Source organism: Alexandromys fortis, unplaced genomic scaffold, assembly GCF_014885135.2.
Source record: "Alexandromys fortis isolate MF-2015 unplaced genomic scaffold, M_Fortis_MF-2015_v1.1 scaffold_157, whole genome shotgun sequence".
Taxonomy (NCBI): domain Eukaryota; kingdom Metazoa; phylum Chordata; class Mammalia; order Rodentia; family Cricetidae; genus Alexandromys; species Alexandromys fortis.
Window position 1 is genome coordinate 3,612,459 of NW_026068041.1, and position 14,796 is coordinate 3,627,254.

Sequence of the window (14,796 nt, forward strand, 5' to 3'; positions counted from 1 at the left end):
TCAGGGAGGCAGAGGCAGGCGGATCTCTGTGAGTTTGAGGTCTACAGAGTGAGTTCCAGGACAGCCAGAGACACATAGAGCAACCCCAGGCCATGTCATAAATATTAGTCCTCAGTAACCCCAGGTTAGCCCTATGGTGAGTGCCCTTTTCTGGATACAGAAACTGAGGGTCAGAGAAGTTAGGTGAATTGTCCAAAGTCACAAAGCTCCAAAGGACCAAAGCTGTGATTCCAGCCCCAGCCATCTAACTGGGCATCCCGAGTCCTGCAGAGTGAATGACTGGATGAGTGGGTGAATGAAAGAGGAGTCCCGGGGCACTCTGTGGGCAAGGCAAGGGCACCTTCTGATCTGGTGTAGAAGTCCTTGGGGTAAAGTGGGCATTGAAGTTCTGGGCTGGGGTCCATGTTTCTCCCAGGATAGAATGGAACAGCCTCACCTCATGATCCTTCTCTCTCTTTCCACCTGCAGGCGGATGCCGCCATGCAGCACTACGGGGTGAATGGCTACTCCCTACATGCGATGAACTCACTCAGCGCCATGTACAACCTGCACCAGCAGGCAGCCCAGCAGGCCCAGCATGCCCCTGACTACCGGCCATCGGTGCACGCGCTTACACTGGCTGAACGCCTAGCTGGTAAGGGCCCTGGGGACCTGCCTGGCCATGGGGACAAGATGCTGGGGAATGAAAAAGGAGGCTAGAGAAGACAAAAAAGGGGAGGGGAATGTGAGCAGCTTATTCTAGGTATCTTAGAAAGCCTTAGGTCACTTAGTAACATAGATGACAGGGCAAACTGTGTGCTCTGCTGGCTTGGCAACACATTTATATAACATCTGTGCAGGTGCCTGTGGGATACGCTTGCTTGTTTGGACTGTGCTGGTCCTGGAGCTGCCTCAGCCTTCAGGTCCCCAGAACAAACCTGCAAAGAAGGAGACTGAAGATACAAAGTATCTCCCCATGAGTATTGGCTAAATGACAGGCTGCTCTGTGGCTCTCTCCCCTCTCTTTCTCTTTTTCTCTCTCCCCATCTTCAAGCCCCATGAAGAAGGTTACTACTTTATTTTATAGACAAAGGAACTGAAGCTCAGAGAGAATAAGTAGTGGAGAGGGCAGGGGTCGGAACACAACAGTATGGCTTAAACTGTGGGGTCAGACTTGTAGTTAGTTGTCTACCCACTCACCTTTCTTCTCTGAATCCAAGTTTCATCTAGGACGGGGGTAGTGCTAGGACAGCTGGCCGGCCGTGTGAAGTGGTCAGAAAAGCCGGGCTGTGCTTATAGTCACTAGTACTCAATGCCCCAAGCAAGTCCCAGGAGTCTGTGAGAGAGCTGTAGCCCGGTCCTCTGACTTCTGGTTGTCTTCCTGATTGCCTCTCCGCTGGTTTCAGTGCCAGTGCTTCTGTGGCTGCCATGAAATATCGGAGAGAAACCACTTATAAAGAGGGGAGACTTGTTTTGGGTCATGGTCACCTGGGTCCATTTGCTGTGAGATTGTATCATGGCATCATGTCAGAAAGTGCACAGCATAGTCAAGCTGTTTACCTCACAGAAGGCTGGAAGCAGAGAGAATGGGTCAAGGATAAGATAAACCCCTCAAGACATGCCCCCAGAGGTCCACCCACTTCCTCCTCCTTAGCCTGTCTCTTGGCAGTCCATTGGGCCATGAATTCATCAATGGGTTAATCCATTGATAAGGTTAGCAGTTTCAGGACCAAATCACCTTTTACTAGTGCCACCCTCTGGGGACAAAGTCTTTGATATGTGATCCTTCAGGCCAGTTTACATCCAAATCATAACAATGGGTATGAGAAGGAGTTAATGACATCGATGGCAGGCTACATTTCCTGGAAAGTGAGGCCACCTAGTTCGTGATGTTCCAGCCCAAACCCATCCTGTTGCATGGGGACTGGTGTCCATGCCAGGTGGTGGAAAAGGACTTCATAGAATCCCTTGGAAGACCGAGGGCCCACAGATCATGAGAGGGCTTGGTGATCAGAGCTAATGGTGGATAGCTCAGGGTAGCATGCTGGGCTGGTGAAGAAAGAAAAGCCAGCAGGCCAAGAGGCAGATGCCTTTTGAAGGTGTGGCAAAGGGGGAAGGATTGGCAGGAGACCAGGCACAGGGATGGGAGAGGGTCTGAGAACCATGCCTGCATTGAGATACCAGTCTGGCAGGGAGGATTTGGCAGCCAGTCTTACTCCTTTAGACCTTGCCAGGCCTCTGAGCAACTGAGTCCCTGGTCACCTTTCTTAGCTCAGTGTAGACATTAGTGTCCAGTGTGGCAGTGGTCCGTGCAGACCTGCCCCAGTATGGCTGTTTCTCTAGTTTGGAGTGAATTCCCTTTGTCTAATGTGATTGATGGTATCTACGATAGTGACATCTACCTCAAAGACTATATAGCACAGAGAAGATTTAGGACAGAAGTTCATGCCCATTGGTATGAACAGAGGAACTGAGGTGTATAGCCCACTTTCAAAATGCCAAAATTGGGCTGGGGAGATGGCTCAGTGGTTAAGAGCACTGACTGTTCTTCCAAAGGTCTGGAGTTCAATTCTCAGCAACCACATGGTGGCTCATAACCATCTGTAATGAGATCTGGTGCCCTCCTCTGGCCTGCAGACATACACGCAGGCAGAACACTGTATACATACATACATACGTACATACATATATACATACATACATACATACATAAAAATCTTTTTTAAAAATGCCCAAATGAAGGAGGCAATGAGCCCCACTAGGGTATTTTTATGGAAATCTTACCTTCCATGGCAGGTGCTGCACTAGGGAGCTGTTCTCCCTTGAGTACCCCACCCCTTATAGTCCTTGGAGTTAGCAGTAGGATGCTGAGCTGCTGTCTCTCCCCAAGAATGGATGTGACTCAGTGGTCCCTGCTCCCTCTCCTGCCCAAGGGTAGCACCCATGACCTCAGGCCTGCCTGGGCTAGGATTGGGACACGTTATAAAGGGTTTCTCCTTTAACTGAAGAAATTCCAAGTCTAGGGTTTGCTGTCCATTTCCCATTTTGGGTTTTGTAGAAAGCTTCCCAACTATAGAAGCACATGAGGATGAGTCTGTGGTACTGTTCATAGGCAAAACCAACTTGAGTTCCCTCCAGCACCAACAGGGTCCATTTTCGTGTGATTGGAACATACAACCCAGGCGCCAGTCAGCAGAAGGGAAAAGGACTGGACACTAGCCTGAGAGATACCTTTCTGGCTGGTTTTCATGTTACCAAACACAAAGGCAAGCCTGTTGAATGAACGCTCCACAGCCTGTGCCCCTCCCCTCTGAGCTTGCAGTGTGGGGATCCAGATTGGGTGTTATAAGCCTGTCCCATGTGCCTAGGGCCCTGCCAGAGCTTAGCTTTCTGCTTAGGAAATACGACCAGGAATCTAATGTTTCTCCATCAGAGACATAGAGACTAAGGAAGAGAATGCGAGCCAATGTAAGAGAGGATGGTATGCCAGGTGAGAATTCCCCTAATCAGTCCTCGATCAGCTCCAGCTGACAAACTGGCTTCCCAAGGCTAAGGGTCCATAATCTGATGCTAGGGAATCTTAATAGCCAGAGTCCAAGGCCCACAGGAGATCAGAATCATCGAGACAGGGGTTTTTAGGTCATTAGCAGCATGTCGTCTCAAAATATTACAGCATCTCGAGACTTTTTCTTTCTGAGATATGGTTCCACTGTATATCTCAGGCTAGACTTGAACTCATAAGCCTCCTTGTCTCGGCCTCCTGAGTGCTAGGATTGCAAGTATGTGTTTTCATTCTTGGTCTAGTATATTGAGACTTTAAGGATCTTGAGGTCTTACCTATCTACACACCCTTAATACCAGTTAGATCAGGAGGATACCCTCCAACACTCATGTGCCTGGTAGCCATGCGGAGCTGAATTAGTCCTTGGTAGTTCTGAGGATGGAGGTTGTCAGGAGGGAAAGATTTTCAATACCAGCCAGTGGGAAGAGGATGGGTGACTTCCAAGGGTCAGAGGTCAGCTCTGATGCCTGTTTGGGCGTCCAAAGTGGGTCAGAGCAGGATCAGATTCAAAACTTATTTCCCATAATTAAATGGGCGCCCTCTGCTTGCCTTCCAACGGCTGTACATTTCAAGACATCATCTTGGAGGCCCGCTATGGCTCCCAGCACCGCAAACAACGTCGTAGTCGCACGGCATTCACAGCCCAGCAGCTTGAGGCCCTGGAGAAGACCTTCCAGAAGACGCATTACCCAGATGTGGTCATGCGCGAGAGGCTGGCCATGTGTACCAATCTGCCCGAGGCCCGCGTGCAGGTAGGATCCGCGAGAGGCTGGCCACGTGTACCAATCTGCCCGAGGCCTGCGTGCAGGTAGGGTCCGCGGGAGGCTGGCTATGTGTATCCATCTGCCCGAGGCCCACGTGCAGGTAGGATCCAACTCTCCCAACTGTACCTTACAGATGGTGCTAGCCGTCAGACTGGTGTCCAGTTATCCAGGACCTACCGTTTGTTAGGGCAGTGCAGAGATACATGCCTACTTCCCTCATTCCCATTTGGAAAGAATAGGTGGGGTTGGGTGAAGGATTATCACCTACACTTCTCCTGGCGTGCCCAGGGTACGGTCTTTCCTCCCTTGACTGCTCTTCTTTGTGTCCCCCACCCCCAGGTCTGGTTCAAGAACCGCAGGGCCAAGTTCCGGAAGAAGCAGCGCAGCCTGCAGAAAGAACAACTCCAGAAACAGAAGGAGGCTGAGGGCTCCCACGGAGAAGGCAAGATGGAGGCCCCAGCCTCAGACACCCAGCTAGAGGCAGAACAGCCTCCCAGTCTGCCCAGTGGTGATCCGCCTGCTGAGCTTCAGCTGAGTCTGTCGGAGCAATCGGCCAGTGAGTCAGCCCCTGAAGATCAGCCAGACCGTGAGGAGAACTCTCGCGCTGGGGCCGAGGAGGCCAAAGCCCAGAAGAGCCCTGGATCTGAGAGCAAGGTGCAGGGCTGCAAGAGGGGCAGCCCCAAGGCAGGTGAGACTTGGGTGGGAGGTGACCCACAGGTCAGGGAGACTGGGGGCCTGAGTGTGTGATGTGGATCAAAGCAAGAGGGGCGGTCATAGGCATTCAGGAGCATGACCTGTGACCCATGTCCACCCTCTAGTGTGGCTGAGTCCTTGAAAGGTCTAGATAAATCTAGGAGAAGGGCCGGGCAGCAGGGAGGCTGAGGAGGGCACAGGTGAGGGGCCAGCTAGAGCCCATTCACCATTTAGCAATTATTTTAACAGTCTGTGTAGATGTACTGGTGTGTGCTGGGTCAATACCACACCTTTTCCCCTGTGGCAATGCAGAAGCATGCATGGGCAGCCTGTATATGGCGGTTCTGTTGAACTTGTCCATATTGGGTTCACGGTCTAGGTTGATGAGGATGACTGACTGGGCCTCTTCCTCACAATACCATACTGTTGCTGAGATTGCCACACAGCAGATTTCACCCTGATTCAAACTTCTCTTAGGACTTGGCCCATGCTCTTTCATCTCAGGGGTCTAGTTCATTGGGAGCTCTTATGGAAGGGGTGTCTGCTGAGAGGTCTAAAACTTGTGGGTCATGACCTATTGGGGGTTTGGAGGACCCTTTCTCAGGGGTCGCCTAAGGCCATCGGAAAACACTAATATTTACATTATGGTTCCTAACAGTAGCAAACTTACAGTTACGATGTAGCAACAAAAATAATTTTATGGGGGGCTGGAGAGATGGCTCAGAGGTTAAGAGAACTGGCTTCACTTCCAAAGGTCCTGAGTTCAATTCCCAGCAACCACATGGTGGCTCACAACCATCTGTAATGAAATATTCTGGCCTGCAGGGACATATGCAGGCAGACCACTGTATACTTAATAAATAAATAAATCTTTAAAAAAATAATTTTATGGTTGTTAGGGAGGTTGAGATCCTCTGGTCTAGAGAATGCTCTTTTTTTTTTTTTTTTTTTTACTATGTAGCTCCAGCTGACCTGGAACTTCCTAAGTAGACCAAGCTGGCCTTGAACTCAACAAGGTCCACCTGCCTCTGCTTCCTGAGAGCTGGGATTAAGGGTGTGCACCACCACTCTTAGCTGGGGATGGTTCTGTTTTAGGGCTAGGCATATCCATCTCTTTTCTACAAAGTTGCTCTGGCTGGAGCCTCCACCCCTAGCCATCGTTAAGAAGAACAGAGCTCTGGCATGAGGTGTTTTCAAACACAAAGCTAGGCAAGGAGGGAGGAGATGAGGAGATGAGAGTCCTGGATATTCCGTGAAAAGATTAAGGGGCTCCCAGGAACTCAGGCATGGGTGCCCAGGCAGGAACCCTGGAGCTTGACAAGTCCCTCCCAACCAAATTCTGAGGGTCACTTCAGAGGATGTCTTGATACACACACACACACACACACACACACACACACACACACACACACACAATCTCCCTTGCTATGGGGCGGTGATGGTGTCAGTCAAAGACTATCTTCATTGCAGGACCAATAGGAAGCCGAGGGACCACCTCCTCCAAGGCCAATCCTCTTGTTCGTTCTCTGCTTGCAGATTCCCCAGGCAGCCTGCCCACGACTCCAGCAGCACCAGGGGGAGGCCTCCTGGGCCCTTCCCATTCCTACTCCTCCTCCCCGCTCAGCCTCTTCCGTCTCCAGGAGCAGTTTCGCCAGCACATGGCAGCCACCAACAACCTGGTGCACTACTCGTCTTTTGAAGTGGGAGGCTCGGCACCTGCTGCGGCTGCAGCTGCGGCTGCTGCGGTGCCCTACCTAGGTGTCAACATGGCCCCACTGAGCTCACTGCACTGCCAGTCTTACTACCAATCCCTGTCAGCTGCTGCTGCTGCTCACCAGGGAGTCTGGGGGTCCCCATTGCTGCCGGCGCCCCCTACAGGCCTGGCACCTGCCTCAGCTGCCCTGAACAGTAAAACCACGAGCATTGAAAACCTTCGCCTCCGGGCCAAGCAGCACGCGGCCTCCCTGGGACTGGATACACTGCCCAATTGACTTCTCTGGCTTCCAACCCAACCGTGGTCGTGGTTTGTGTGCCCCTGTCTCAGTCCCATGGTTATTCCCAGAAAGCTCTCCCAGAACTAATCTTGAGAGCTCGGGGATGCTGGGGCCTGGAGTCCTCTCACCCCGTGTCCCTTCAGCAGAGTCCCAGGCCCAGGTGAAACCCACATTCCCTCTGCATGTCCCTGCTTGGACCCTATGGAGGTCAAACGGGGAGGAGGTGAGCAACTGGCTAGATCCCCTCCTCAGTATTGTCTCCTCCCTCCTGGCCCACCCCACTAGTAAGTTGATGTGTGGAATGTGAGATATAAATATAAATATATAAAACTATATTTTCAGGCATTGCCTGCCCCAGGCCCCTTCCCCTGTTCCCATCATATGGCCACTGCTACCTTTGCCTCTGAAACTCCCTTCCTCCCCCTTCCTTCCTTGCTCCCTCGCTCCCTCTGTCCCTATCTCCCTTTCTCTTTCTTCTCTTGCCCCCCCCCCCCCACTGCCTCTGTCTTGAGGCTGTCTCCCCGCCTACCTGGATCTAACTGCTATGCCTTCCCTCCGCCTCTGGTTTCTTCCTTTGGTGCTGGCTGTGTTAGTGTCCTGTATTCTCAAATAGTGTTTTGTTTGGGGTTGTGGCTTTTGTTTTAGTAATATTGTTCCTTCCTGTTTCCCTCCTACCCTGCCTGCCTATCTGCCCCCTTAGCCCGAACCCTCTCTAGGCAGCTCTTCCAATCTATGTCCCAAGATTCCACAAAGCCCTACCCGGAGGCCACGGAGCAACAGTCAGAAGGAAGCCCTATTCCCACAGTGTCTCCCGGATATCAGGAAGGGCTTGTCACCCTTTCTTCTCTTACTAATGATCTTGGAGGTACCAACTCCCCAGATTGTAGAGGGGCAGTGGAATGGCTGGCATCATGGCAAGGCTCTGGAGTTCCTTAGCAGTGAGAGAAATCCTATGGCTTCCTCTCCCCCAGGTAGTCACTGGCATGGTAAGGGGTGTTCTTTCAGGTCTAGGCAACCTTGCTCTGTAGCTTTCCCTTTCGGGGTCGTGGAAACTTGGGCAAGTCCAGTGCTTTCTGGGATGGTCTTGTCGGGATAAGAAGACTTATTAGATTCTGTGCATTTCCAGCCACCCGGCATTCTGTGCCCACAGCCATGGAGGACAGAGGCCTTTATTTAAACGTAACAGTGACTCAGCACAGACAGTAGAGAAGCCTGATGTGTAGGCTCGAACGTTAACGGCTGTTTTACTGAGAAACAGTGCATCCCACATACATGAAGCTCTCTCTGGAGACTGACTCGGTTTCCCTGTAAGTGTGGCGGCTCCTTTCTAGGTGAGACAGTCTGCATTCGAGCCTGCTTTTCTTGGATTCCAGTGCTAGCCTGAGGGGAGGCTTACTCCATTTCCGTGCCCACTGTGGGGGTAGGCAAGATGAATTAGATTCTTTTGGCTCACCACTGAGCCAAACCCCACACTTAGAGGGTAGCCTGGCCTGACTGGCCTACAGAGTCAGCAGAGCCCATCTTAGTAAGGTCAGTCTGGACTGGGGTAGGAAGAAAAGGCTTCAGCCGGGAAAAAGCAGGGAAAAGCATGGAATCTGATAGGAGAGGTGAGCATGCGATCATTGAACAGGAGGGATGACCTCAATGAGAGGTGGAGCAGAAAGGCCTGGAATCTAGGCTAATATCCCACTTCCATGCAGTAAGCACCAAAGACAGGCAGCTGAGGGTGTCTGAGTGAGGGGTAGCTCTCTCGAATCTGAAGGTGAGACCAAAGCTGTGGGGATATCAGAGAAGGAGAGACCTGGCCAGGGAGACAGAAGGGATTCTGGGCTGAGGAGGGTTCAGTGGCCCACGGCTAATGGATTGTGGTTAGCTTCAGGAAGATGTGATTTTGAAACATCTCTTCTGGGCCCAGGCACAGGGCTGAAACAGTTTGTTTATTCCTGGGTACAAATGATTGTCGCTGGGACTTGGCCCTCAGCATTTCAAGGCATTACCGGTTCTCCTAGATGAAGCAAGGCCTCCCGGAGTTGAATTCTATCATGGCGGAAACCAGGGCTACCTAGGCTTTTAGGAAGCATTCTTAGATTTTCGTCAGCCATTTTCTGTTGACGCAAACTCATAGCCAGAGAAGGAAGGGGAGACACGTGCGGGCTTTACCCTCGAGGATCTCAAGGTAATTTAAGGTACCAGAGTCAGGTGCTTCAAGCAGCTGAAAGAGAAGGGTAGGTAGAGAGTTGACCATGCTGCCTTGGGAGGATTAGAGGGTATGATTTTTGGAGGAGTTAAAAGGCACAAACTAATGGACTCTCTCCCAGGCCCGCTAGCCTGCTTGTCAGTAACTCAGAACAGAGAGACTGAGGATGGAACCTTACAAGCCCTTCTGTGAAAGTCTTGTATCTCTCTGCTCCTTCCTTTTTGGGGTCTCCTTTGTCCCACTTCCTCACTCTCCTAGAGCATGGTCCAGGGGCCTGGGTCCCCACCTCTATGCCAAGGCTGCCGAGCAATATAGACTGCTTTCCAAACCAGCTGTTTTGTGACCCTTTGTGCTTAGAGGTTGTGCCAGCCTGTGGCAAGAACACAGTGTATTGTATTTATTTATTCTGTTAGTTGAAGAAACAACCACTCCAACCACTCTCTTTCCCTTCCCCTGCCCCCTGCGTAGCACAGCATGATGCTCTGTCCTGTGTATCTGTCTGTCAGTCCTTTGGCCTTACCTCCTGTGATGTTGTGACCTGTTCTTTGTCCTAATTGGCTAATAAAAGAGAACCTGGCAGCACAGCCCTTGACCCATATTCATTCCCAGAGATGCTTACAGGGGCTGAGTAGGTGGTGTTTCAGAGTCGCACAGTGACTGGAGGGACACAGTGCAAGTCTGCCTTGTGACAGGTGGCTTCTCTGCTGGCCTCGCAACAATCTTCACGATTCTTATTTGTAGCTTGTGTGTCACTTTGAAGAAGTCATTGGGAGCAGGGAGTATAGGTACATCTCTGTCTTCTCTGGCCTTTTTGGGGGTTCACCCAAGGACAGGTGACAGGACAGTCTGGGGCAGGGGACACCTGCCGATATCTGGAGAAGCCTGGGGGATGGTTCTGCAGGGTTGTGAGGCCAGGATGATAGGTGAAGCCTCCAGCGAGCTAAAGGCAAAGCTGAATCCTAGGGAAGCACATTTGAATTTCTAGGCATGGTAGCACGCATCTGAATCCCAGCACTTGACAGACGGAGGCAGGAGGGTTCTGAGTGCAAGGCCAGCCATACAGGCCACTTGAGACCTGGTCTAAAAGAATCGACTTTGGGTCTTGGTTAATTTTGGTGTGTGATGTTTTAATTTATTTGTAAGAGTTTTTGTTTTTAATAATAAAGTTAATAAAATTTAAAATAAAAAGTCAGAACTGCTTTCCGGTGGAACAGGGGCCTTGGAGTGGAGTGAGTTCTTTATCATCAGAGGCAAGCAAGAGGCGTGCAAGACATGCAAGAGGTGGAGAGGGAGTTGCAGCAGTGGTAAGGTCATATATAAGTATGTATATACATATTACATATGTGTGTGTGTTGGAAGTCTATGTATAGGAATGAGGACCTGTGTGCCACAAGCCCAAGGGTCTGCGACATTTGTGTGCTTCTGAATGAGAAGGAAACAGTGATAGAGTCAGGGGACAGGGTATACAGGTAATAATTGCAGAAAAAGCGCACAGTTCAGAAGTTTGTGTTGTGAAATTTTGGTTTCTCCTACTTCATTTCAAGAAAAAGAAAGCAGGTTATGGTGGCACATGCCTGCAATCCCAGCACTCTGGAGGCAGAGGCAGATGGATCACTATGAGTTTGAGGCCAGCCTGGTCTACAGACTGAGCTCCAGGACAGCCAGGACCACAGAGACACCCTGTCTCACAAACAACAACGAAAGTGAATTGGAGATATTCGCCCTTTGGTCCTCACCCTGCTGGCCTTACCTTCCTTCTCTGAGTTCCAGAGTGTCTGCACAGCCCCTTTATCAGGAGGAATTGTGCTGCGTGGAGCTGAGGCTTGGGGGTTGGGAGCTCCCTCTGTCAGGTCTTCTTGGTAGGAGAACCCCAGCAGGCCTCAAGAGTATGCAGGTGGGCTATCTACTGGATTTTTCAGGGCTCTGCTCTCCCTACTTCCCAGGTCACTGTGACCCCAGGAGCTGCATTCCTTTCCTGAGTAGGGCTGAGGATTAGGGTGGGGAGCATCCCCTTTCACCTCCTTGACAGATCAAATGTCTCCCCAAATCTTCCATAGCTCCCACCTGGGCCTTGAGCCACCCAGTGTTCCTTCCCTACATACCTCAGCATTGAGAGACACACCTTCCCTGGCACAGCGGTTTCTGGCGACAGGGCAGTTCAAATCCCTCACTCTTTCTTCAGCATTGATTGAGCACCTGCTGTATGCCTAGTCCCATGCTGGGTGCTGGGTCCAGAGAAACAAGTATGAAAACAAAACAACCCAAAACGTGCCTTGACAATCACAGCCTGAGGTGACTCAGAGTTCAAAAAGCAAGGAACTGTGGAAACAGAAAAGAGAGGTCAGAAAGGGGCTTTAGGAGAGAGAGGCACAGCCTGAGCCCAGATGCCAGGTGTTTCTCAGGGGTTCATGAAGGAAGGAAGGGTCCCGGGAGAGGCACAGTCCATCCAAGACGCAGGACTAGGTCCTGAGTTCAGGAAAAACCAGGGTGGGACTGGAGGATAGCGGGGCTCCCTAGAAAGGGAAGCAGAAGAGCTGGCTGTGGGGTTGCACTCCTGTAATCTCAGCACATGGGAGGATGAGGTCGACTTAGGGCTGACTAGTGAGAGGTACAAGAGATAAAATCACCATGATGACTATTATTCCTTTAAAAACGGCGGGGTGGGGTGTGTGGACGAACACAGGATAGACGAGACACGCGGCTCCCACGTGGGTGCACTTTAATGGGGAGAGGGAGACACGATAAGGGATAGGTGTGTGAGACACACAAGGGTGGGGGCAAGAGAGAGCGAGACCTCGTGGAAGCTCGCTTTTTAACGGGAAGCGCAAGGTTATCTGGGAGAAATGACCCGCACCTGGTATAGGTATAGGTATAGGTATAGGTATAGGTATAGGTATAGGTATAGGTATAGGTATAGGTAATCCAGGAGGAGTCTGGGAGCTGTAGTTTCCAAGGGAACAACAGTGACAACAGGATGGGAAGGCCCAAAGGTGCTCCTCGGCCTTTGGCCCAACTACAGGGTAGGTGCCCTACTCTAGGAGAGGGGATGACTGCTGGCTCTTGTTGGCATGTAGGAGGAGCCTGCCACATACTTAGGGCAAGATGGTAGTTGGGCTGTTGGTACGGACTTGATTCAGCATGTTCTTTGTGCAGCCATTTGATCCTGGCACAACTCTGGGAGGTAGATCTTATTCTCACCCCCATTTGACATATGGGGAAACCGAGGTACAAGGCAATTCCACAGCTCATCCAGGACCACTAGGCAGCAATGCCCACCCGAGGTCAGGACCCAGCTAACCTTGAAATTCACACTCTTAACTTGGACAGTTGCCAACAGAAAGATGGCCCTCGAGCCGCGTGATTAAATGAAATGATAGAAAAGTTAGAGGTCAGGATCTCCAGGACAGAGTCAACGCAAACTCATTACAGCTTGTTGTGTACTATGGGCCCTTCCTGAGGGCTCAGCCTTCCTCAGTCTGCTGAATGGGAGCCCTTAACTATGTCTGGCCTGCTTCCCAGGAGACTCAGATGCGGTAAAGCATAGGAAGGCATTCGAGGAGAGAGAGGCTGGGCAAGGATGTGCCCCACCATAGTATTAATGGGGAGTGAGGGGTGAGAGGAGTTTTCCTCCAAGCGTAATCTGGACTCTCCCTTTCAAAGGCTTGGCCCACGTTCTTTTAGATTAGGAGTCTGGTTCCTTAGCTCAGGTGGAAGGAACACCTGCTGACAGGGCCTGGGAGGGACCCCTTCAGGGCTGGGGAACCCTTCCCCAACTCTTTCCCACAGAGCTGCCCGGGGCTAGAGCCCCCCACCCCTAATCTTTCATTCTCCTTTGGCTTCTGGGAAAGCCGATTAGGAGGCGGCCTCCTGCCCGCCCCCCTGACAAGTTTGTCTGAACTTCCAACAAAGGCTCTTAGAGGGCTGAAGGGGGAGGGCTGGGGCACAGGGAACCTGACACCACTGGCCTGGGATCACCCCAACGGCCTAGCAGGTTGCACCACGGCTCTGCCCACCCTGTGGTGAGCAAGAATGTACCTCCAAGGGGCTGTGGCCCCACAAAGGCCTTGGGGCTGCGGTGGGGGCGGAGCTCCTCACCTGAGAACCCCTCATCACCAGGAAGACAAGCAGGGGGCAGCCGGTACCTAGGCAAGCCATCCGGGAATGCATGCATTCTCGCACCCACTTCCCATTGCACACATGCTACCCCCAGCCCCCCCCCCCCGTATGCTGACTTCCAATTTGAGCCACCTCTCTGTGTCTCACACTTAAGTGCACTACTCTACAAACACCAGGCACAACCTGCAATGCACTCTGTCATCTAGACACTCCCAGCCCGCACACCTGCTCCACCCCCAGAAATGCATTCTTCCTGGCTTTCCCACATCCAGACAGCCCACTGAAGGCTCAGAGGTAGTTGTAAGGCCCCTCTCTAGACAGGCCTCTTGAGAGAGAGGCCAGCTGGACCCAACAATTCCTCGGTGATGGTTGTCCTGTACTTGTGAAGATGGTGTCTTGGAGCCCAGCCAGTCCTGTTTGTACAGCCATAGCCACTCCCACACACCCATCCCAGGATCTTCCCAGAACCCACCCCTTTGCACATAGCAGCCTCCCCTCTAGGCCTCTTGGGCTATCTTCATGGTGCCAGTGAGTCACAAAGGATCCTGGGCTAGAAGGCCTTACAATATTCAGGTGTGGCTGTCTTTGAAGTTCTTATTTATTTACTTTTAAAGATTTGTTGTTGCTTATTGTGTGTGAAAGAGGGTGCACACATGCGCTGGCGTACATGTGGAAGTCTGGCCACAACCCTCCAGGAGTTGCTTGTCTTCTCCCATTTTAGCAGGGTCTCTTGTTTCCACTGCTGGGCTACATATGTGAGCTGTGAGCTTCTGGCTGACCTCCTTGTCTCTGACTTCCATCTTGCTAGAGGAGTGCTGGGATTGCCGAGCCGAGCCACCGAGCCACCGTGTCCAGGGACTGAGCTTAGGCCATCAAGTTTGCACGATTTGCCCCCTGGAGCATCTCCTGCCTCCCCTGCCTGTTGTAGACACGCTCTTATCATGTAGTCTTGGCTGGCCTGGAAACCACCTTTGCAGATCATCCATCCTTGAGTTTATGGAGCCCCTCCTGCCTCTGCTTCCCAAGTGCTGGGAGGAAAGGCCCGTGACAGCATCTCTGCATCTCCTTTTTATAACGGCCCCATTTATAATGGATTAGGTAGTTGCTCCCTCCTTGTGGGTCTCCCTCTGCTGACTCAGTAGGCTTGGAGGAGCCCTTGAATTCTGTTACCCAAATTCCCCCCTTCCCCCTTCTAGCTGGGGCTTCCCTCTCCACACCTACACCTCACCATACGGCTGAGTGTGATGACACAGGACCCACTAAGGACCTACTGTATCCAGAGTCACTTGGGGTTAATAATAAAGCCAACAGCAGGGGTTTTGCCAAGGTTATTTCCCTTCTAGTAGATGTTTGTGGACCCTTTAAGAAGCTTCAGGGGGAGCCCTCGGCAGTTAAGAGGCTCTGGGTTTGACTCCCAACACCAGCACAAAGGCTCACAACTGTCTAGCAATCTCCAGGGGGGGGGATGCGAACCCATTCCGGTTTCTGCAG

At 51.7% G+C, this 14,796-nt stretch overlaps 1 protein-coding gene across 2 annotated transcripts; it reads left to right on the forward strand.

The window, feature by feature from the left end:
• Positions 1 to 471: 471 nt before the first annotated feature.
• Positions 472 to 10,211, forward strand: Dmbx1 (diencephalon/mesencephalon homeobox 1). Of its 2 annotated transcripts, none has more exons than XM_050165724.1 (4): positions 472 to 634; positions 4,115 to 4,293; positions 4,645 to 4,993; positions 6,535 to 10,211. In XM_050165724.1, the coding sequence occupies exons 1-4, from the start codon at positions 481 to 483 to the stop codon at positions 6,987 to 6,989; spliced, it is 1,137 nt and encodes a 378-aa protein (XP_050021681.1). In that variant the 5' UTR covers positions 472 to 480; the 3' UTR covers positions 6,990 to 10,211. The 2 variants fall into 2 exon arrangements, with proteins under 2 accessions (XP_050021681.1, XP_050021680.1); XM_050165723.1 differs by having other exon boundaries at positions 481 to 632; positions 4,098 to 4,293.
• The last annotated feature ends 4,585 nt before the right edge of the window (positions 10,212 to 14,796 follow it).